The following is a 20047-nucleotide window of genomic DNA, read 5'->3' as shown; positions in this document are numbered from 1 at the left end:
TCGCGTTTGCCTTTTATTTCCATGTAAATTCCCGAGATACAAAAACCAAAGTACAAAAAAAGAGAAAAAAACCACTATGGAGAGAAGCAAGGCAGGGCCTACCCATTTTTTGGGAGGAGTGGTTCCCCGTGACGCCACCCCCGAGAGCACCGTGGGGGTTGGGGGAAGGGGTCGCTTTGCCCCCCCCGGCCCCGCCTCGGGGACACGAGGGACTTCCAAAACAGGGGGGGTTGAGGGGGTGTAAACGGGGGGTGTGGCCCCCCCACCCTGAGAGCCTCCGCCCCGGGAGGGGGGTATTGCACCTGGGGGGGCCCTTTCTGGGGGGTGTGGACCCCCAATAAATACTCACCCTACAGCCATGGCTGTAACCCTCCCCCCCCACCCCCCACCTCATTCTGGGGAGGGTCACAGAGACACCCCCACCACCCCTCCCACCCCCATATCAGGGGGTGGAACCGCAAGATTCCCCCCCCCCACTCCCCCCCAGTCAAAGCACCACAAGTCCTGGGGTTGAACCGAGGCCAGGGAGACCCAGCACTGGGACTGGGGGGCATGGCAGGGGAAGGTGGGGTGTTCCCACCCCATTCACCCCCAACTCCCCCCCCCAAATCCCAGCTGTGGCCTCTGGACCCCTGTGGGAAGGGCTGGGGGGGGGGGGGGGGGGGGGCTGGGGGAGGGTCCCCCCCAGCTCAACCTCCACCCCAAAATCCAGGTGAGCAAGTCCTGTTGGTTAAAAACCCCCCCCAGCCCTGGAAGGTGCTGGGGGTCAGCACCATCCCTGCCGGCAGGGCCAGTCCGGGGAGGGGTTCCGGGGATAGGGGGGGACAAAATGTGGCCCCCCTGAGAGTCTATGACATCTTCCAGATGGTCAGCGAGGCCGTGAGGACACCAGCGGCGAAGATGGTGATGGTCTGCCAGGTGGGGGTCCCGAAGTGGGACAAGAGCCCTTCCTGCAAGGAAGGGACACGGGATGGGGAAGGTCACCACATGCTGGGGGTTCCCAAACCTCCCCCCAGGACAACCAGGCTCAGAGCAGTTGGGAAACCAGGCACGGAGGGGAGAACTTGGGTTAAAATTTGGGGTTAAAGGGGATGTTGCAGAGGGGAAATTCCCAAAGAGGGGAATGGCCCCCCAAGGAATGATGGGTTTGGGGTGCAAGGGGCTGTTAGGGAGGGGTCAGGGGCATGGCCCCCCGGGGGGGTTTGGGGTCTCACCCATCCGCCCTGGGCCTGGATCCAAGCCAGCACGTGCTCCTGGAGATACTCCATGGTCCAGCGCAGGATGGTCTGGACCAGCTCCGGAACCTTGGTGCAGAGAGCCTGCCCGGAGCAGGGAGGGGTCAGAGGGGGTTAAGAGGGATCGGGGATGGCCTTCGGGGGGGCTCCACACCCACCTTCAGTACCAGTTTGCAGGCAAAGTAGAACAGGGCAACCACACGGCCCCAGTTGAAGGTGCCATCAGCAAACATCTCCTTGGCCACGCGGAAAAACAGCTTTTTGGGGGCATCACACCCCACCTGCTCGATCATCCTGGGGCAGGGGATGGTGGGGACGGTGAGGGCGGGCTTGGGGACAGCACAGACACCCCCGAGAAGCGGCAGCTGCCCACCTCTGCAGCTCCATGTTGCTGTCGAGCTCATCGCCGATGCGCCGCAGGCACTCGCTGAGGCGTTTGGTGTCGGGGCTGCTGGGCTGGGGCTCGCCCAGCTCGGCCACGCTCAGGGCCACGGCTTGGGGGTCCCCGCAGCGCTCCACGCGGTCCCGCACGAACCTGGGACCCCCGGCACGCTGGGTACCCACCGTGTCCTCCCCTGGCTCTGTGTGACCCCATCCCCACGGCCCACCTGGAGCCCGAGTCCTTCCCTCTGGCGTCATGCCCAGAGCCCAGATCTTCCCGTGTCCCAGCTGGCCCCCAAGTTCCAGGACCCTCCAAAGCCCCCCCGATGTCCCACCTGCACCCTATGGACCCCAAGTCTCCCCTGTACCCTGTGTCCCCCTGGGATCCCCTCAAGTCCCCCGTGTCCCCTGATTCCCCCTTCACTCCCGAGCTCCCTTTTGCACCCTGTGTCCCCCCAGAATCCCCACAAGACCCCCCTGCACCCCGTGTCCCCCAGGTCCCTCCCAAGTGCCCCCTCGTTCCCCTGCACCCCCAAGTCCCAGGATCCTCTCAAATCTCCCCAGTTCACCCCAAGTCCCCTGTCCCCCCGCACACTCTCGTGTCCCCCCCAGTCCCGTACCGTCTCCAGTCCCCTCTGCACCCCACGTCCGCCCCGCAGTCCCAAGTCCCCCTGCACCCCGTGTCCCCCAAGTCTCCCCACCTTCCCCCTGCACCCTGAGTGTCCCCCGCACCATGTCCCCCCTTGTCCCCCAAGGCCGCAATCGCTGACCCGCACCCCGTGTCCCCCCAGTCTCCTCCCAGTCCCAAGGTCCCCCGCACCCTGTGCCCCGTAAGTCGCCCCTTGTCCCCCCCGCCAGCCGCGGCCGTTCTCCCGCCGCTCCCGCCTCCCCTACTCACGCCCGCAGCAAGATCGCCCCCGTCTGCATGATCTGGTCCGAGGAGGCCCCTGCGGAGGGCGGGCCGCTTACCGGGGAGAAGCGGCCACCGACCGCCGCCGCCGCCTCCCCCGGCCCGTACCGGCCGCGCCCCTCCGCGGGTCCCGCCAATCCCCCCACTCACCGCCGCCCCCTGGGGGCGGGGCAGGCTCGCCGCCGGCGGCCCCGGCTCCGGGATCGGCTCCGGGATCGCCGCCGCCGCCACCTCCGCCGCCGCCCCGCTGGGCCGAAGCCGCCGCCGCCGCCATCGCGCCCCGAACACGTGGTCTCCGCCGGCGTCACGTGACACCGGCGGCGGGGCGGGCCGCTCCCGTCACGTGACCGGGCCGGTGGCCCGCACACGGGAGGGGCGGAGGGGGGACGGTGCCCATCGCCACGCCCCCGTGCGCTCGGCCCCGCCCCGTGCGCTCGGCCCCGCCCTTTGCCCCGTCACTCACTGCTCGGCCCCGCCCCCTCCCGCGCTCGGCCCCGCCCCCGCAGCCCCCCGGGACCCCCCACCCCCCCACCGCGGGTCACCCCCCACTCCCGGGGGTCCCACCGGCGGTCATGGCTCCCGGTGTCCGGCGGAGCCCCCGGCGACGCCCCCCCGGCGCTTCCGGCGCCTCCTGTGGGGCCCGAGGCGGCGGCGGCGCCGGACGGGGCGGGAGGAGCGGGGGGTACCGTGGGCGTGGGGGGCGGTTCGGGCTCGGGGTGGGCTCTGAGTCCGTGCTTTTGTGACCCCCGTGCAGACATGAGTCCCAAAAGCTGCCTCGGCTGCACCAAGTGCTTCCTCTTCCTCCTCAACCTCTTCTTCTTCGTGAGTGGGGATGGGAGGGGATTTGGGGGGCAGGGGGGACAGCGGGGAAGTGGAGCCTGGGAGGGCAGGGGGGAGATGCAGGACACTGGGGGGACCTGGGGGACACGGGGAGATGGGGGAACCTTCGGCTGAGGGGACCCGGGTGGGTGGGGGCAACAATTTCCCAGTGTCTGTGGGCACTGGGGGTCCCGCGTTTCCTGACCTGGGCTCCCCCCGGCCCCCCCAGTTCTTGGGCATCCTCCTCCTCGCCTTCAGCTTTTGGGTCCTCTTCGACCGGCAGAGCTTCGCCGCCGTGCTGGGTAAGGGACCCCCAAAGCGTGGGGTACCCCAAGACGTGTGGCACCCCGGGTGGCAGGCTCCCTGACCCCCCCACCGTGTCCCCCAGGGTCACCGCTGGTCAGCCTGAGGGTCTGGTCTTATGGCTTCTCTGGGGTCGGCATCGTCACCATGCTCCTGGGATTCTTGGGGTGCCTGGGGGCCCTCAAGGAGGTCAAGGTCATGCTGGGGCTGGTGAGTTGGGGGTCTAGGGGGGTCGGGAGGGGTCACGGAACTGGGAGGGGGCTGAGGTAGCTGTGCTGCAACTTCCTGGGGCAACCGCGGGGCCACGTGGTGCCACCACATCCTGCGCCAGGGGAGCAGCAGCGGGGAGTGGGGGGACCCATCTGAGCTGTCCTGGCGCTGGGGAGGGGCTGGGGGAGAAGGTCTGGCTGACCCCCACCTTCCCTGTTTATCCCAAAAGTATTTTGGGCTCCTGCTGCTGCTCCTCGCTGCCCAGATCACGGTGGCTATCATCATCTACACGCAGCGCAGTGCCGTGAGTGCAGGGGCAAACCAGGGGCTGGGGGGAACCCTGGGGTCGGGGGGGACCCTGGGGTCGTGGGGAAATGCTGTGCTGATCCCTCTCCCTAGCTGGCTACAAAAGTGGCCACCTACGCAGAGGAGCTGATCCAGGGGTACCCAGCCCAGGGACCACCTGGGGACCCCCACGAGAGCTGGGATGCTGTCCAGCAGCAGGTGAGACGCCCCCCAAAAAGACCCTAGAGCCATCCCATGGCCACCACACTGACTCCCTCTCCCTCCAGCTCAGCTGCTGTGGCTGGAAAGGACCCCAAGACTGGGACCACCACGATGACACCACCAGGGACATGGACAGAGACAGGGCCATCGCCTGCTCTTGCCTCAGGGCACCCAACAGCACCCACAAGACCCCATGGATGCTCCCCCATGGCCGCTGCCCCACGGCTGCCCCACAGGACATCTTCCCCAGTGTGAGGCATGGGGGAATCAGGGGGTCCTGGAGCTCCGTGGGGGGCTCCAAGTGACCCCCAGTTGTCACCCTAGGGCTGCAAGGAGAGAGTCCAGACCTGGCTGGCTGGAAACCTGGTTACCATCGCGGGGGTTTGCATAGGCATCGCCCTGGGGGAGGTATGGGGAATACCCTGGGGCCAGGGGCTGAGCTGGGGGGGCGGAGGGTGGTCAGAGGAATGTGGGACCATAGGTTGGGTGGGCTGGGCAGCAGCTGGGAGCAGGGCAGGGAGGGTTCAGGGGATGACGGTCCGTGGGGAGCCAGGGGCTTGGTGGGGATTCAAGGTGATCAGAAGCGTCCATGGCGGTTCTGGTGGGAGGGGGGGCCAGGGATCCGAGGGGGCCCGGGAGGACTGATCCTGCTCTCTGCTCCCAGCTGTCGCTGCTGATGCTGTCGATGTTCCTGGTCCGGAACCTGGACTCCCACTACGAGAAGCTGCTGCGAGGGCTCTGAGGGGGCCAGGGTGGTGTGGGGGGAAGCGCGAAGGTCTTTATCCTTCAATAAAAGCCGTTGGGAAGCAGCGGAATCGCGACGGGACCGGGAGCGGCGCGCGAAGGCGCGGCCCGCGTGGAGCGGCGGAACCACGCCCCCTTTCCTCTAGCCACGCCCTCTTTCCCCTGGCTACGCCCCCGTTCCTCTGGGCGGGAACGGCTCGCGCGAGGCCCCGCCCCTCCCCTCCTCCGTGAGGCGATTCCCGGCGCCCCCTCAGCCCCGTGACGCTCCCGGGACTCCCCAGGAACCCCGGCCGTGCCCGGGCAGCCGTGGTACCGGAGCACCCCCAAACACCATGGCTGCAGGAGTTCCCTGCGCCCCGGGCGCCGTCATCCCCCTGCCAGGTGCGGGGACCATGAGGAAGCGGGGCGGGGGGTGAGGCGCCGGGCCCCTCCATAACCCCATGTCCCCCCCTCAGCCCCTGCCGAGAGCGGCTGCTCGGACGAGTTCGCCCTGGACTGCACCTTCGCTGCCTGCGACCCCGAGCGGACAGGTAGCCAAAGCCCCAGGGGCCGTGGTGGCCGCAGCCGAGCTCCCCCGAAATGGGCGCCACGGTCCCTGAGGGCTCCGTGCGCCGCAGGGATGGTGCGGCCGCAGCAGGTGGTGGAGTACGTGGCGGCGATGACAGGACACAGCGGGCACGACGGGCGGCTGCAGGCACTGCGGCGGGCGCTGGACCCTGCGGCCGCAGGCACGGCGCTGGACTGGGCCCGGTTCCGCACGGCCATGGGCGCCTGGATCACGGCATGCCGGCAGGATGAGTCAGTGCTGAGAGACAGGGGCAGCACCACCAGAGCTGGACCCCTCAGGGATACTGACCCAGGGCTCCAGAGCTGGACCCCTCAGGGATACTGACCCAGGGCTTTGTCGATACAGGGCTGAGGAGCAGGACGTGGCAACTGGTGACACTGCTCCAGTGCCAGCAGGTGGGCATTGGCACAGGAAAAGGGAGTCAGGGTGGCCCTGATGGGGATGCCAACACAGCCTGCTGTGTTCCATCCCGCAGAGGATGACGGACACACGTCCCCAGCAGCTGCCCAGCTCCAGGGTGACAACATGGACGTCAGCACCCTGTAAGTGCGTGCTGTGGGGACACCCCGCCATCTCTGGCCGTGCTCCCAGGAGCACCCCAGGACCGGTGGGACTCCCCAGCAGCGCTGAGGCTGCGGGACTGCGGAGCCGTGCCCAGCAACTGGCGGCCCAGAACGCCAAACTTCAGCGGGATGCGGAGCTGGCTGAGGAGCTCAACGCCCGCCTGGCTGAGGAGATTGCACAGCTCCAGACGCAGCTGCGAAGGTGCTCCCGAGGGGCTCCCGGGTATGGGATCTGGATCAGCATCCAGGGAATGCTGAAGTGCCGTTTGGTCCTGGCAGCAGCCGGCAGGCACTGGAGCATGCCAGGGTGGCTGTCGATGAGCTGGACGACATGAAGGCCGTGGTGAAGCAGCTCGAGGAGGAGAACACCGAGCTCCGGAGGCAGGCACGGCACGCGGTGAGAGGCTAAGCTGAGGTTCCACATAGTGTCGTGTGGTGCCACACTGTGTCCCCTCACGGCCATGCCCTCCCCAGGAGAAGGAGCAGCACAGTCTGTGCTCGCAGGCCGAGTGCCTACAGGAGGAGGTCAGCCTGGCACTGGGGGCTGCCCCAGCAGGGCAGTGCCACAGGGAACCCCAGCCCTTTTCACCCCTGGCAGAACCAGCGGCTCCTCGCCGAGGGCCAGGGTCTGCGGGAGCAGATCCAGGTGCAGGCAGCTCGGACGGCCAGCCTGGAGGTGAGCGGTGGCACAGTGGCTGTGGTGGGCAGTGCTGGGGCTGTGTTAGCCAGTGACGGGGAGTCCTTGTCCACATCCCTCTGCCCAGGACCAGCTCTGCCGTGGCACTGCCCTGCTCTCTGCCCGGGATGCAGCCCTTGCCCAGGTGAGCACTGCCCAGTGACACTGGCACCACCTCAGCTGTCACCAGGGTCACCCCCAGCTCTCTCCCATGGCCCCTCATTTCCAGGCCCTGTCTCACAGGCAGGGCAGCGGGCACAGGAGCTAACAACAGCACTGGAGGAGTATGAGCGGATGGTGCAGGTACAGCACATCTGGCCTCGGTGTGAGCCCAGACAGTGGCCACAGCAAAGCCCCACGGTGGCCACTCCCTATGTGGGGGTCAAGGGCCGAGGGTGACAATCCCTTCTCCCCCCCAGGAATTGCGTCTGGAGACGACGCGGCTGCGGCAGCAGCTGGGCCAGATGCGGGACGCCTGGGCCATGTACGTGGGGGACACATGGGCAGGGGACATCCTCAGGATGCCCCGGAGCCCTCACCTCAGCATCCTCACCCTCCTCTGCCTTCCATAGGCGCCCGTGGTGCCCGAGCAGCCAGCCAGACATCCAGGCCATGGCAGCGGTGAACCAGGTAAGAATGGGGTCAGGGGGGACCCTGCAGGGTCCCCTCAGCCACTGACCCAGAGGCTCTGCCCAGGAGACAGCAGACAAGGAGGAGGAGGAGGACAGAGGGATGGCACTGTCAGGAGGAGGAGGCCTGCTGTGGAGCAGTGAGGAGGTGGCCAAGGCAGTGACCCCACAGGCACCACTGTCACCATGGACACCACTGTCACCATGGGCTCTGGCGCTGCTGGCACTGCTGGCCCTGCTCTACTTCTTGCCCTGCCAGTGGCCCCAGCTCCAGCTGCACTACCGGAACCCCCCACCCCTGTGAGACCCCCAGTAAAGGCCAGTTGCGCAATTCTGTGTCCACCCCACTCTCGACCAGTTCCCCCAAACACTCATCCAGTCCACCCAGTCCTCCCAGAGCAGGGTCAGAGTCAGGGTGTCAACATCAGCTTTATGGGCACTGCACGGGGCCAGGCTGGGCCCCCTCATCTCTCCGTCGCTCTGGGAGATCCCGGTGTAGCTCCCGAGGGCTTCCAGCAGGGAACTGGGGGGTCCCCGTCTCTCACCAGTGGCTCAGGCCAGCCTGGGCAGGGGCAGAGGGTGAGGACCTGATGATCCAGGGGCCTCTCCTGGCCCCCCTCAGGATATTCCCAGTGATAACAGTATCCAGGAGCTCTCCCAGTACCTGTGTCTGTCCCCAATTACCACTCGGCCACTCAGGTCCCGTCCTGCTCCCATGTCGGGGGTCTCTGTGAGGGCTAGAGGGGGCTGAGGGGAATGACCTCCCAGCGCTCCCCAGTGCTTCCAATGTTGTCAGTCCTCCTCCCAGTGACCCCAAGACAGCCCCCAATGCTCCCAATGTCCCCATGACAGCCAGCATCCACAGTGTCCCCAGTGCACACACCATCCCCAGTGCCCCTCATGCCCTCACCACCCGCTGTGTCCCCAGGAACGCCATCCTCCTGGGTGTCCCCAGTGCCCGTCAGTGCCCCCAGTGTCCCCACCTGGGCACAGGGTCTCCTCCACAGTACCCAGACCACCGCCACCAAGACCAGGACACCCCCAACTCCCCCCAGCAGCACCAGTCCATGTCCAGCAGGGCTGGCGGCTCCCTGCCTGGCCCCCAAGGTCCCCTCGTGCCGCACTGCTGGGCTGGTCAGCGCCGGGCCTGGGGGAAGACAGGGGTCAGCAGCTGCCCCAGGGGGGGTTACGGGGGTCTCTCAGGAGTCCTGAGGGGTACCTGGGTGGCAGCGCAAGCGGGCACAGCCGGGGAAGTGGGGGGGTCTCCCTTGCAGCCCCCCCAGGTGCTGCATGAGCGTCTCCAGTAGCTGCGACACATTCACCATCTCCAGCTGGACACAGCGCTGGGGGTCCTGGGGAGATGTTGTAGGAGCCCCCCCGGGGGACCCAGACCCCTTCTGAACCACCCTGGGAAATCCCAGGAATGCCCCAGAGCTCCTGCACCCCCACAAGGCTCCCAGAGTTACCCTGGACACCTCAGGGAACCCCCTGAGCCCTGTGGGGTCCCCAGAGCCCCTCAGGCCCCCAGACTCATCTTGGCTGCCCCAGGACCACCCCGTAACGGTGCACACCGAGCCTCCCAACTCCCCCTCCTTCCAGGACCCCTGGAGCCCCCCGGGGACCCCCACCCACCTGGATATGACACTCGGCCACGAAGTGGAGCTGGGCAAGGAGGGTCCTGAGCAGGGGGGCCAAATCCTTCCCCGCCACCCCCAACATTCGCTGCAGAGCCAGTGCCCCAAAGTGAAGCCCCCAGAGATCAGAGCAGGCGCCGTCCTGGGGAGGCCAGGGCAGTTCAGGGTTTGGAGGGACAGGGGTCAGGGGTCAGAGGTGTCCGGGGTGCAGGAACAGGGAGGGATTTGGGGGAGGACACGTGGGATTTGGGGGATTCTCGCTCACCGGCTCCAGGTTGCTGGGCATCGCCACAGGGTAGTCGAGGAGCAGCCAGGGGGTCTGTGGGAGGGGTCAGGGGGTCCCCAAAAGCAGCCCAGAGGGCTGAGGGGGGCGCTCAGGGCGTCCCCAACGACCCTTTGGGGGTGAAGGGGTGCAGTCAGGGGGTTTTCGGGACCCAGGGTGGGGCCTTCCCTGGGGAATGAGGGAGTTCGGGGGAAGGGGGAGGGAGGCGCAGGGGAATCTTTTGGGTCTCAGGGGGATCTGGGAGGTCCCGTGAGGATCCCGGAGGTCAGGGGGCGTACTAGGGTGCGCGGGAGGATGTCCTGGGGGTGGGGGTCTGTCTCACCAGGTTGTTCAGGTGGGTGCTGAAGGTGCTGCTGATCGGGTTAAAGCCGAAGGAGCAGCAGCTGCTGGGGGTGGGCACGGCCAGGAGGAGCAGGAGCGGCACCTGGGAGTCACCGGGGGGGGCTCTGGACGTCCCAAGGGGCTCTCGCGGGGGTCCCAGAGGGGCGCAGGTCACATTGCGGGGCGGAGGGAGGGGGTCCCCACTTACCAGAGCAGAGCGGAGGGGGGGCAAATCCATCGCGGTATGGAGCCGGGGACGGCGCACCGGAACCCCCGAGCGCTCCCGGAGCCACCCCCGGGACCCCCGCCGGGACCCCTCGGGCCGCGGCGGAGCCGCCGCCGAAACCGAAAGTGGGACCGAGCCGGGAGGGGGCCCAGGAAACCCGAGAGGGCAGCGGGACGTCCCGAGCCTCCCCCTCCCACGCCGCGGACCCCGGGCCGCCCCTTCCTCACCCCGGGGACTCCCCCTCTATTCCCACGGGAGCTCCGGCGCTCGGGACCCCCCGCCCTGCCCCGCAGAGCTTTGGGTGCGGCTGCCCCGAGCGTGGGAGGGGGGCCGGGGCGTCCGGGCACGTGCGGGGCGGGGCACCCCAAAACATCCCCCCCCCCTCCAGCGCGAGACCAACCCGGTCCCCCCCCTAAACAGAAACGTGACAGCGGCTGCGACTCGGAGCGGTTTATTGGGGTGGGGGTCGCGGGGCTGGGGGCACAGTGTGAGATCTGAAATCCCCGCAGATTTGGGAGGCTCTGGAGGGCATCTCAGGGAGCGCCCCCCGGAAGCCAAAGGCAGTGGGGGCGGGTGCAGCGCAGCTCCAGCTCCCGTTCGGCGCCGGGGGGAGGGTCCTGCCTCGGAGCCCCCACGAGTCCCGCCGGGACCCCCCAAACGCGGGGGACGCTCACGGCAGAGGCCCAGTCGCAGTCCTGGGTGGGCGGACATAAGAGGGGACAGATGGGGAGAGCTGGGGTGATGTCCCCCGCACCCCAAATTCCCACCACAGCAGCCGTCCCACGGCTTGAGACCCCCAGAACGTCACCAGTGTCAACCCTCCTTCCCCGGCGTGCCCTCCACTGTCCCCTTTCCCCGTGTCCCCACACTCTGCCCCCCACTGCCCCTCCACTCACCGCGTCCCCCCCGCACAGCCACAGCCCGTCCGGGTGATGTCGCGCCAGGCCAGATCCGGAGCCCCGGGAATTCCCGGGAAGCACCGTCAGGACACCCCCGGGAAGCCCGGCGGCCACCAGAGCCTGGGGACACAGAGGAAGAGGGGAGTGTCACCGAGCGGGGCGGCTTCCTGCAGCGAAGGAAGGGGACGTGGGGTGTCCTGGAGGGTTTCAGGGGGGCACATGAAGGGACACAGGAGGCACATGGGAGGTCCTGGGGGGAACATATGCGGGCTCCCGGGGGTCGCGGGGGAGGAACGGGGGGCATGGGGGTCACCCGGGGGGTTCCTGGGGCATCACAGGTGTCACCGGGGGGGCAGCGGGGGGTCCCGCGGTTCCGCACCTTCCGAAGCCGCTCTGCGGAACCGGCGCCGCCAGGGGGCGCCACGACCACCAGGGCGTTGCCGAGCGCGAGCGCCGGGAGGAGGAGCTGCAGCGCCAGTGGGCGTGGCCAGCCCCAGGCCACGCCCAGCACTCCGAGCGGCCGCCTCGCCAGCAGCGCCCGCCCCCCGGGCACGTCCTGCAGCGGGATTGGCCACGCCCAGTCATAGGCCACGCCCCCTCTTGCATCACCCACTCTCCTCCCGCCCCTTGACCACGCCCACCTGCACGGCCCCGCCCCCGCGCTCCAGGCGCGCCGCCCAGCGCAGCAGCGCCCCCTGCAGGCTCCCGTCCGCGCCGCCGCCGTCCGCGGGGGTCCCGGGTGCCGCCGCCAGCGCCGCCGCCGCGCCCCGCAGCACCCGGGCCCGCGACGCTCCCGGCAGCCGCCCCCACCTGCGGGAGCCGAGGGCATTGGGGACCGACGCCTCCTCCCAAGGGGGTCGGGGGACACCCCTGGAGGAGCCGCCCACCCACCCTCGCACTCACCCCGGGGCGGCCCCACGGGCGGCGGCCACGGCATGAGCCAGCTCGGGATCGCCGGGGTCATCCACGGCCACCAGTGGGCTGCGACAGGGACGGGAGACAGGGAATCAAAGGGCATCGCTGTGGGAGGGGCACCGGGGGGTCACCGGGACCCCTTTGAGAGAGACAACCGGGGTCCTGAGAGGTGCACAGGACCCTCCGGGGGGACAGGATGGGGCTGGGACCACCCCGGGAGGGAAGAAGGGGGTGCTGAGGGTGTTTGACTGGGGTCCCAATGGAACTCGGTCTTGGAGTTCTTGTCCTAGGACCCCCTAATTTGGAGTCTCCATCCTGGAGAGGGGTCCCTGTCCCATCAGGGGGTACCTGAGCAGCTCATCCACCTTGGGGGCCTGTTCCCAGGGGGGGCACCCAAATTCTCGCAGCGCCTGGAGGGAGTCCGGGGGGGGCAGAGCCCATCTGCAACAGTTGCACAGGAACCCCAAAACCCACCCCACTCCCCCCTGAAAAACTCAGAACCCACCCCAGGAGACCTCCACATCCCTCCAGCTTCTCCAGGACACCCCCGACCCCCCCTGGACCCCTCCCAAACCACCCAGGACTCCCAGAAGAGCCCCCCCTTGGCAGCCCCCACCTCATCCGGGTCAGTGTCCGCAGCCCCCCCGGCGCAGCCCCCGTTGGGGTCCAGCAGGTCCAGGGCGTTGAGCCACACCAGCCCCTGGGGCAGCCTGGAGAGGGGTCAGCGCTCAGCGCCCAGCACTCGCTCCTGGGCCCAGGGCTCAGGGGGCTGCTGGTCACCTGTCCGCTGTGTCCAAGGCCATGGTGATGTCCTGGGCCCAGACGGCAGCCGCCGCGGTCTGGGGCAGCGCCGAAGCCAAGGCCACGGCCTCCGTGGGGCTGCGCACGGGCAGCAGCACCAGCAGCGGCCCGGGGGCCTGGCGGGGCAGGGCACGCTCAGGGCAGCCCCAAAAGGCGCCCCTGGACACCCCCCACCCCAGGGCGCCCCGGGGCACCCACCGGCTCCCGCAGGCAGCGTGAGGTCGGGGCCACCCCCGAGATCAGCGTCAGGGGGTAGAAGCGATGCTCCTGCTCCGGCAACGGTGGCAGCGGCACCTGGAAAACCTAGGCAGAAAACAACAGGGGTCCCAACAAGGTGGGGACCCTCAGAGTGCCACCCAGGGTACCCCCACTCTGACCCCGGGGGACCCCAAATGGCCCCACAGCCAGTCCCAACATCCAGGAGCACCCAAACCCACCCCTGGGAACCTCCGGATTTCACCCCAGGAGACAGCAATGTCCAGGAAGTCTCAACCTTGACCCCCAAACACCACGTGCCCCTCCCCACCCTCCCAACCCTTTTGTGCTGCCCCGATGTCCCCACAGCCACCCCACCCGGCCCCCTTTGCGCACCCCCTCACCTGAGCCCCCTCCTGCAGCGCCTCCTGCACCACCCCCTCCGGCGGGCAGGTCCCAGGGGGCAGCGGCCCCACCTCCGTTTTGGGGTCTGTGGGGTCCCCGAGCTGCAGCCCCCCGAGGCGGGCCCGGAGCCGCTGCTCCAGCGCTGCCGCCACCGCGTCCTGTGCCAGCACCACGCACCCCCCAGCCGGGAACTGGGGACACGCAGGAGGCACCGGGGGATCAGGGACCCCCTGAAAAACTGACACACCTCCCCCATGGGAAACCCAGAAACCTCCTAAAAAGCCCCACCAAACATGCCAAAAAAAACCCCCTGAAACCTCCCCAAAAGGCCCCCCCAAAAAAACCCTCAAGAAACTACCAAACCTCCATAAAAACCTCTGAAACCTCCCCAAAAGACCCCCCCAAGAAAACTCCTAAGAAACTGCCAAACATCCACAAAAACCCCTGAAACCTCCCCAAAAAAACTCCTTAGAAACTGCCAAATCTCCACAAAAACCCCTGAAACTTCCCCAAAAGGCCCCCCCAAAAAAACCCCTGAGAAACCTCCACAAAAAACCCTGAAACCTTCCCAAAAAGCCCCCCCAAGAAAACTCCTTAGAAACCACCAAACCTCCACAAAAACCCCTGAACCTCTCCCAGAAAGACCTAAAAACCCCCCAGAACTCCCCGAGCCCCCTGGGACCCCACCAGCGCCGGGGGCGCGGCGGCACTGGCGACGACGGCGGCAGCAGCGCTGTCCAGGTCGGCCGAGTCCAGGACGACGACGACGACACGGCCCCCTCGGGGACCCCCCAGGCGCGGCCCCCGGCACGGGGACCCCCAAACCAGGGCCGGCAGCTCCTCCTGGGGGCACAGACAGTGCGTGGGGACCCCCAAATTGGGGAGGGGGGTGAGAGGAGCCCCAGCTCCCCCCAGCCGTGGGGCTGGGACGTGGCCGTACCTGGGGCACCCCGAGGAAGGTGACGGAGGCGATTTCGGGGTGGGCGCGCAGGGCCTGGCACAGCTCCAGGGGTCCCGCCAGGACGTTGAGGACCCCGGGGGGCAGCGCTGCCCCCTCCCTGCTCAGCTCCCCCAGCAGCAGCAGCGGCGGCGCCGTGGCCGCTGGGCACAGCACCAGAGCCGTGTTCCCTGGAGGCACCCCAAAACTGCTGGGACCTCCACAGGGACACCTCAAACCTGCTGAGACCCCCCAAAACTGCTGGGACCCCCCACAGGGACACCTCAAAACTGCTGGGACCCCCCAAAACTGCTGGGACCCCCATAGGGAATCCCAAAACTGCTGGGACCTCCACAGGGAACCCCAAAACTGCTGGGACTCCCCACAGGGATGTCAGGACATCCTAAAATGGCCAGGACACCCCACAGGGACATTGGGGAGCCTACCACACCCTTTGCCCCCTGGCTCTGCCCCTCGTTCCTTGCACGGCCAGCTGTCCACAGTGTCCCCAAGATCCCCAGCTGTCCCCAAGTGTCCCCAAGGTCCCCAGCTGTCCCCAAGTGTCCCCCCTGTGCACTCACCCATGGCCAGGAGTGGCCCCAACTTCCAGAGCAGCGCTGGCAGCGAGCAGGGACCCCCCAGGACCAGGGCCACCACCCCTGGGGGACACATGGGGGTCAGGGGCCACGGCCACCACCCCTGGGGGACACATGGGGGTCAGGGGCCACAGCCACCACCCCTGGGGGACACGCGGGGGTCAGGGGACACGGGGAGGGGACACGGGGGGACAGGCGCCACTCACCCAGTGGGGCCCAGCCCTCCAGGCCGGGTGGGCCGAGCTCGGCCGCGGCCGCTGGCGCCCGCAGCAGCCGCAGCGCCAGGTCCAGGTCGGCTCCGAGCGTCCGGTGGAGCGGACGCCCTCCGGCCAGCGCCAGCAGGGCGCCCACGGCCCCGCGGCGCTCTCCGGCCAGCGCAGCGGCCAGCCTGGGGGGCACCGGGGACATCGGGGCAGCTCAGAGGGGTTTTGGTACCCCGGGTGTTGCCATTGGACACCAAGTACATAAACGTTTGGGAAGTTTAAAGGTTAAAAGGGAGAGTGTTTCATTTGAGTGTTTGTCATTTGTGGAATCCCAGGGGTGGCTGTGCATTGGAGGATGGAATTGCTGTTTTTATAATTACCCTGTTAAACTAACAGTTTATTAATTTGTTAATATATATAATACATATATTATATGTATTTGTTAATATATATAACTCCTCACAAAGAACATAAAACAGTTATTATTTACAGCAACAGTGGCTGGGAACTCCAGTAGAAACATATAAGCAGATCAGAAAGTTGAAAAGGTTTTACGAGACCTTTAAGGCTTTCAAAAGAATTACAAAACAAAACTTAATACTTCCAAACACCAGGGTAACACCCGGGGTGACCGGAGAGGGAGGCAACAGGGGCAGGTCAAAGGTCACCAGGGGTCAGGGGTCACTCACCGGGTCAGGTGCTGCCCCCGCTGGGGCCCCCCCAGCCCCGCCCAGGCCTCAGCTGCCGCCGCCGCCGCCGCCACAGCCACGGCCACGTCCGAGCTGTCCCCGGCCGGCACCGTGGCCAGCGTCCGGCCTGGGGAGAGGGCAGGGCAGGGCGGGACACTGACCCCGAGCCCTGATCCCGACCCCAAACACTGACCCCAAACTCTGACCCCAAACCCGGGCCCTGACTCCAAACACTGACCCCAAACCTGGATCCCAAACCCTGATCCCAAACCTGGACCCTGACCCCAAACACTGACCCTAAACCCAGATCCCAAACCCAGACCCCGACCCCTGATCCTGACCCTAAACCCTGACCCTGACTCCAAACCCTGACTCCAAACCCTGACTCCAAACCCTGACCCCAAGCCCTGACCCCAGTCCCTGACCCTGGCCCAGTGACCTCAAATCCGTGCCCGTGGCCTTTAACCCCAGCCCTGCCCGTACCGGTGCTGCTCTCCGGGCAGGCCAGGCTGACCCTCCCCGGCGGTTTCAGCCACGTTCCGCCCACGAAGTGTCCGAGGCTGCGGCCGTGGGACTCCAGCCACGCCTGGGGTCAGGGGCAGGGTCTGGGGTCAGGGGCTGGGTTTGGGGTCAGGGGCAGGGTTTGGGGTCAGGGTTTGGGATCTGGGTTTGGGGTCTGGGTTTGGAGTCAGGGGCAGGGTTTGGGGTTTGGCACCCCCGGCCCCAGCAGTGACTCTCCCACCCCGCAAATGACCTTGGGACACCCCACGGAACCCGGGGCTCCCCAGCGACCACTCCAGTGCCCCCAAGGACCCCGGCAAGAACCCCCAGGAACCCCCCAGTAACACCTCGGGACCCCGCAGTGTTCCCCAGTACCCCCCAAAAAACACCCAGGACCCCTCAATGGCCCCCAGGAACCCCCCGGGACCCCCAGAACCCGCCCAGAGGGACCCCTCAGATCCGCCCGCACCTCTCCCGCGTTGATCTCGCCGGGGACCGGCCCCTCCTCCATCGTGGCGAAGATTTCGGGGACCGGGGGAGCCCCGAGCGCCGCCAGAGCCGCCATGGCCGCCGAGGGACCACAGAGACGGGGCGGGGCGGGCCAGAGCGGCCCCGAAACCACCGAGACGGGGCGGGAGCGGCCAGAGCGTCTCCGCGTAACCATGGCGACGGGCGCCGCCGGAAGCGGAAGTGACGGATGGCGGAGCGGGGCGGGCGCCCGGGCGGAGCGGAGAGTTCGGCTTGGGGGTCCCGAGGGGTTTTGGGGGTGTCCGGAAGGGTTTGGGGGTCCCGGGGGTTCCCTGGGGTCCCGAGGGGTTTTGGGGGTGTCCGGAAGGGTTTGGGGGTCCCGGGGGTTCCCTGCGCGTCCGGTACCCCGCTCCGTCCTGCTGCATCCCCCGGCCCCGTCCCGCTCCCCCAAGGCCATGTCGGACCCGTCGCTGCTCTCGGCCGAGCTGGAGGCGGACGAAGAGGAGGAGGCGGCGGCGCTGCGGCGGCTGCTGCTGCAGGTGGGTCCCGCTCCCGGCGCCGGTTCTGAGCCGCTCCCGGCGCCGGTTCTGAGCCGCTTCTCCTCCCCGCAGGTGCCCCCGGACCGTGAGGAGTCCCCGCGCCCCGGCCCCGCCCGGGCGGTGACGCCACAACCGGGTACGGGGGGACTGTTGCGGATTTTGGGGGGGGTCCCCGCCGCCCCGGTGGATTTTGGGGGGTCCCCGCCGCCCCCTGAGCGCTCCCGGTGGATTTTGGGGGTCCCCGCCGCCCCTGACCGCCCCCGTGCTCCCAGGGCTGTGCGTGAAGACCCGCGCCGGGGGGCACAAGGTGTTCCTCAATATCTGCCACTCGCCCGCGGTGCCGCCGCCGCCCCCCGTGCCCGCCCCGGGGCTGCAGCAGCTCCTGCGGGAGCCCCCCGGGCCTGACGGCGCCTTCCGGATCCCCATGAGCCTGGGGGAGCCGCATGCCGAGCTGGACCGAGGTGAGAGCCCGCAACTGGCCCCGGGACTCCTTTTCCTTTCCCCCTTTTCCCCCTTTTCTTTCCTTTTCCCCTTTTCCCCTTTTCCCCCTTTTCTTTCCTTTTCCCTTTCCCTTTCCTTTCCGGTTTCCCTTTTTCCTTTCCTCTCTTTTCTCTTTTCCTTTTTCTTTCTTTTCCCTTTTCCCTTTTCCCTTTTCTGTTTCCCTTTCTCCCTTTTCCGCTTTCCTCTTTCCCTTTCCCTTCCCCTTTCCCTTCCCCTTCCCCTTTCCCTTTCCCTTTCCCCTCTCCCCTTTCCTCTCTCACTTTTCCTCTTCCCCTTTCCCCTCTCTCCTTCCCCTTTCCCCTTCCTCTCTCCCCTTTCTTTCTCCTTTCCCCTTTCCCCTCTCCCCTTTCCCTTTCCCCTCTTCCCTTTCCCTTTCCTCTCTCCCCTTTCCCCTCTCCCATTTCCCCTTTCCCTTTCCTCCCCCTGACCCCCCCGGTCCCTCTCCCCCCACAGGCGGCCATGGCTGCACCGCCTACGACGTCGTGGTCAACTCGGATTTCTTCAGGACGCTGCAGGTCAGCGGGGCTGGGGGCTTGGGGGGCACTTGGAGGGCTCAGGGGGCACCCGGGGGGCTCTGACCCCACGGCCGCCCCAGGCCGACCCTCTGTACCTCGAGTTCTTCCTGACCGTGGCCATGGAGGGGCTGTCAGAGAAGTACGGGCTGGAGCTGGAGCTGACTGGTGAGACTGGGGGCACTGGGGGGGGGCTGGAGCTGACTGGGGGCACTGGGAGGACTGGGGTTGGGCTGGACCCCACCCGTGACCCTCCCCACAACACCCCAGGCTGGCGCGTGCTGCGGAACCGGAAATTCCTGGGCTCCATCTCGGCCCAGAACATTCGGACCCGGCCACAGCCCCACATCCAGGAGCTCCCGGGGTGAGTGGGGACCCCCCGGGACCCCTCCCCAAAATCCCTGGGATCCTCCCACCCTCATCTGTGCCTCCCTGCAGCCCCCCGGATCCCCCCCAGTTTGTGGTGGTGGCTGAGCCCTCGGCCCAGGACCCACAGGTGCTTCAGGCCCGGGTGCACCTACCCCAGGTGGTGAGTAGGGAACTGGGAGGCGCTGGGGGGGAACTGGGGAGAACTGGGAGGCGCTGGGGGGGAACTGGGGAGAACTGGGAGGTGCTGGGGGGCAAATGGGGAGAGCTGGGAGGCGCTGGGGTTGGCTTATGGGGTTCCCCTGATTCCAGGGTCAGTTTGGTGGGCGGCTGGGGGGGCACTTGGGGGTGGATGGCAGGAGTCCCATTGTGCTGGGATGGCACTGGGGGGCGCTGGGGACTGTGGTAGGAGGGGTTCTCTTATCCCGGGGAGTGTGGGGAAACAACGAGGGGTCCCCTAAAGCCCAAGGAGGGGTTGGGGGGTGCTGTGGGCGTGTCCTAACCATGGCCACGCCCCTCCCGGCCCCGCCCAGGAGGGGGCGGGGTCTCTGTGGCTGGGGCTGAGCGAGGAGCGGCTGCTGCTGCTCCGCCCGCCGCCGCCGGGGGGCGCCGTTGGAGCCGCCGCAGGCCTGCCCGCCCATCAGGGGGCGCTGCTGGAGCTGGGGCTGCCGCTGCCCGCCGACCCCGCGCGGTGCCGCGCGCGCTTCCACCGCCGCTCCAAGGTAACCCTGGCAACCACGGAGTGGACACGCACCCGGGCCGTGGGACACGCACCCCGGCCGTGGGACACGCCCCCCCGAGCGTGGGACACGCCCCTCCGGCCGTGGGACACGCCCCCCCGAGCGTGGGACACGGCCCTGAGCGCGGGACACGCCCCCGGCCGTGGGACACGCCCCCTTTCTCCCGCGGGACACGCCCCTCCCGCCCGCGGGACACGCCCCCCGGCCGCGGGACACGCCCCCGAGCGCCTGGCGCCCCCTGCAGGTTCTCACCGTGACGATGCCGCTGAGGGCGTGAGGGGCGAGGGACCCCCAGCCCCACCACGGGCCCCACCTAGGGCAACCAGGATCACCTGGGACCCTCTCCAGGATCACCCGGGACCCTCCCGAGGATTGTCTGGGAACCTCCTGGACCCCACAGCTCAGGATCATCCTGGACTTCCTCTCAGGGACCTTCATGGGGTCTCTTTGGGGCTCCCCTGGGACCCTCCTGGATCCCCACAGAACCCTCCTGGCCCCCGCAGCTCAGGACCGTCCTGGACTTCCCCTCAGGGACCTCCTTTTGGACACTCTTGGGGTCTCTTTGGGGCTGCCCCAGTCCCCTCCTGTTCCCCCCAGGCCCCTCTTCCCACCCTCCACATCCCCCCCATGCTCCCCTCAGCCCCCTGCCCCGTCCCCCATCTTTTTTTGTACGACACCCCCACAATAAAAGCGACACCTGCAGCCTGTGGTGGGATTGGCCGGGGCCCCCCCGTGGGCTCGGCCCACGCCAGGGGGGATTGAGGGGATTTA

At 67.9% G+C, this 20047-nt stretch overlaps 6 protein-coding genes across 20 annotated transcripts; 3 read left to right on the top strand and 3 right to left on the bottom strand.

Moving 5' to 3' along the window:
- On the bottom strand, positions 1 to 2827 carry BAX (BCL2 associated X, apoptosis regulator). The gene is made up of 6 exons (XM_021550023.4): positions 2677 to 2827; positions 2515 to 2563; positions 1609 to 1770; positions 1394 to 1529; positions 1215 to 1319; positions 1 to 950 (listed from the first exon to the last, which is right to left on the bottom strand). Exons 1-6 carry the CDS (start codon positions 2798 to 2800, stop codon positions 849 to 851), a joined length of 678 nt encoding a protein of 225 aa, XP_021405698.4. The 5' UTR covers positions 2801 to 2827; the 3' UTR covers positions 1 to 848.
- Positions 2828 to 3251: 424 nt separating this feature from the next.
- Positions 3252 to 5174, top strand: CD37 (CD37 molecule). The gene is made up of 8 exons (XM_077789892.2): positions 3252 to 3348; positions 3575 to 3647; positions 3734 to 3858; positions 4088 to 4162; positions 4258 to 4362; positions 4431 to 4616; positions 4690 to 4773; positions 5030 to 5174. Exons 1-8 carry the CDS (start codon positions 3283 to 3285, stop codon positions 5105 to 5107), a joined length of 792 nt encoding a protein of 263 aa, XP_077646018.1. The 5' UTR covers positions 3252 to 3282; the 3' UTR covers positions 5108 to 5174.
- A 146-nt stretch (positions 5175 to 5320) lies between these two features.
- On the top strand, positions 5321 to 10479 carry KASH5 (KASH domain containing 5). 8 transcript variants are annotated; one of them, XM_085565931.1, is made up of 14 exons: positions 5321 to 5490; positions 5565 to 5639; positions 5727 to 5907; positions 6023 to 6072; positions 6153 to 6219; positions 6302 to 6442; positions 6520 to 6637; positions 6715 to 6765; positions 6839 to 6916; positions 7005 to 7061; positions 7160 to 7219; positions 7336 to 7400; positions 7489 to 7546; positions 7613 to 10479. In XM_085565931.1, exons 1-14 carry the CDS (start codon positions 5442 to 5444, stop codon positions 7847 to 7849), a joined length of 1287 nt encoding a protein of 428 aa, XP_085422057.1. In that variant the 5' UTR covers positions 5321 to 5441; the 3' UTR covers positions 7850 to 10479. The 8 variants fall into 8 exon arrangements, with proteins under 8 accessions (XP_085422057.1, XP_085422056.1, XP_085422052.1 ...); XM_085565930.1 differs by having other exon boundaries at positions 6299 to 6442; XM_085565926.1 differs by having other exon boundaries at positions 6839 to 7061; positions 7146 to 7219.
- FLT3LG (fms related receptor tyrosine kinase 3 ligand) lies at positions 7956 to 10124 on the bottom strand. Of its 8 annotated transcripts, none has more exons than XM_085565939.1 (8): positions 9992 to 10124; positions 9785 to 9886; positions 9445 to 9498; positions 9178 to 9321; positions 8765 to 8942; positions 8529 to 8692; positions 8210 to 8282; positions 7956 to 8107 (listed from the first exon to the last, which is right to left on the bottom strand). In XM_085565939.1, the coding sequence occupies exons 1-7, from the start codon at positions 10019 to 10021 to the stop codon at positions 8241 to 8243; spliced, it is 714 nt and encodes a 237-aa protein (XP_085422065.1). In that variant the 5' UTR covers positions 10022 to 10124; the 3' UTR covers positions 7956 to 8107; positions 8210 to 8240. The 8 variants fall into 8 exon arrangements, with proteins under 8 accessions (XP_085422065.1, XP_085422067.1, XP_085422060.1 ...); XM_085565941.1 differs by having other exon boundaries at positions 8210 to 8252; XM_085565934.1 differs by having other exon boundaries at positions 8210 to 8692.
- On the bottom strand, positions 10445 to 17583 carry ALDH16A1 (aldehyde dehydrogenase 16 family member A1). Its single transcript, XM_085565732.1, has 16 exons — positions 16620 to 17583; positions 15650 to 15776; positions 14964 to 15145; positions 14743 to 14820; positions 14165 to 14352; positions 13912 to 14067; positions 13224 to 13415; positions 12823 to 12927; positions 12604 to 12740; positions 12440 to 12533; positions 12172 to 12233; positions 11812 to 11889; positions 11550 to 11718; positions 11288 to 11464; positions 10906 to 11028; positions 10445 to 10704 (listed from the first exon to the last, which is right to left on the bottom strand). The coding sequence occupies exons 1-16, from the start codon at positions 17581 to 17583 to the stop codon at positions 10543 to 10545; spliced, it is 2994 nt and encodes a 997-aa protein (XP_085421858.1). The 3' UTR covers positions 10445 to 10542.
- On the top strand, positions 16843 to 19978 carry PIH1D1 (PIH1 domain containing 1). The gene is made up of 9 exons (XM_031507849.3): positions 16843 to 17157; positions 17230 to 17293; positions 17430 to 17618; positions 18112 to 18173; positions 18254 to 18338; positions 18441 to 18534; positions 18609 to 18699; positions 19070 to 19258; positions 19521 to 19978. Exons 1-9 carry the CDS (start codon positions 17074 to 17076, stop codon positions 19551 to 19553), a joined length of 891 nt encoding a protein of 296 aa, XP_031363709.2. The 5' UTR covers positions 16843 to 17073; the 3' UTR covers positions 19554 to 19978.
- The last annotated feature ends 69 nt before the right edge of the window (positions 19979 to 20047 follow it).

This window comes from Lonchura striata, chromosome 37 (assembly GCF_050655825.1).
Source record: "Lonchura striata isolate lonStrDom1 chromosome 37, ASM5065582v1, whole genome shotgun sequence".
Taxonomy (NCBI): domain Eukaryota; kingdom Metazoa; phylum Chordata; class Aves; order Passeriformes; family Estrildidae; genus Lonchura; species Lonchura striata.
Note: the sequence above shows the minus strand (reverse complement) of the source record. Positions and strands in the feature narration are given on the sequence as shown.

What these genes read in the sequence shown, in the direction of transcription:
- BAX (XM_021550023.4), bottom strand. Translation starts at nt 2,800, where the DNA reads ATGGCGGCGGCGGCGGCTTCGGCCCAGCGGGGCGGCGGCGGAGGTGGC. An exon ending in AGCAACATGGAGCTGCAGAG is followed by an intron (nt 1,530 to 1,608) that starts GTGGGCAGCTGC and finishes CCCCTGCCCCAG; the next exon opens with GATGATCGAGCAGGTGGGGT. An exon ending in CCTGCAAACTGGTACTGAAG is followed by an intron (nt 1,320 to 1,393) that starts GTGGGTGTGGAG and finishes TGCTCCGGGCAG; the next exon opens with GCTCTCTGCACCAAGGTTCC.
- CD37 (XM_077789892.2), top strand. Translation starts at nt 3,283, where the DNA reads ATGAGTCCCAAAAGCTGCCTCGGCTGCACCAAGTGCTTCCTCTTCCTC. An exon ending in GAGCTTCGCCGCCGTGCTGG is followed by an intron (nt 3,648 to 3,733) that starts GTAAGGGACCCC and finishes CGTGTCCCCCAG; the next exon opens with GGTCACCGCTGGTCAGCCTG. An exon ending in TCTACACGCAGCGCAGTGCC is followed by an intron (nt 4,163 to 4,257) that starts GTGAGTGCAGGG and finishes CCCTCTCCCTAG; the next exon opens with CTGGCTACAAAAGTGGCCAC.
- KASH5 (XM_085565925.1), top strand. Translation starts at nt 5,442, where the DNA reads ATGGCTGCAGGAGTTCCCTGCGCCCCGGGCGCCGTCATCCCCCTGCCA. An exon ending in CGCCGTCATCCCCCTGCCAG is followed by an intron (nt 5,491 to 5,564) that starts GTGCGGGGACCA and finishes TCCCCCCCTCAG; the next exon opens with CCCCTGCCGAGAGCGGCTGC. An exon ending in CCGAGTGCCTACAGGAGGAG is followed by an intron (nt 6,766 to 6,838) that starts GTCAGCCTGGCA and finishes CACCCCTGGCAG; the next exon opens with AACCAGCGGCTCCTCGCCGA.
- FLT3LG (XM_085565934.1), bottom strand. Translation starts at nt 10,021, where the DNA reads ATGGATTTGCCCCCCCTCCGCTCTGCTCTG. An exon ending in CCCCCCTCCGCTCTGCTCTG is followed by an intron (nt 9,887 to 9,991) that starts GTAAGTGGGGAC and finishes GGTGACTCCCAG; the next exon opens with GTGCCGCTCCTGCTCCTCCT. An exon ending in CCGCTTGCGCTGCCACCCAG is followed by an intron (nt 8,693 to 8,764) that starts GTACCCCTCAGG and finishes GTCTTCCCCCAG; the next exon opens with GCCCGGCGCTGACCAGCCCA.
- PIH1D1 (XM_031507849.3), top strand. Translation starts at nt 17,074, where the DNA reads ATGTCGGACCCGTCGCTGCTCTCGGCCGAGCTGGAGGCGGACGAAGAG. An exon ending in CACATCCAGGAGCTCCCGGG is followed by an intron (nt 18,535 to 18,608) that starts GTGAGTGGGGAC and finishes GCCTCCCTGCAG; the next exon opens with CCCCCCGGATCCCCCCCAGT. An exon ending in GGGTGCACCTACCCCAGGTG is followed by an intron (nt 18,700 to 19,069) that starts GTGAGTAGGGAA and finishes GGCCCCGCCCAG; the next exon opens with GAGGGGGCGGGGTCTCTGTG.
- ALDH16A1 (XM_085565732.1), bottom strand. Translation starts at nt 17,583, where the DNA reads ATGGGGATCCGGAAGGCGCCGTCAGGCCCGGGGGGCTCCCGCAGGAGC. An exon ending in CGGACACTGACCCGGATGAG is followed by an intron (nt 12,234 to 12,439) that starts GTGGGGGCTGCC and finishes GACTCCCTCCAG; the next exon opens with GCGCTGCGAGAATTTGGGTG. An exon ending in GGCTGTGCGGGGGGGACGCG is followed by an intron (nt 10,705 to 10,905) that starts GTGAGTGGAGGG and finishes CCGCCCACCCAG; the next exon opens with GACTGCGACTGGGCCTCTGC.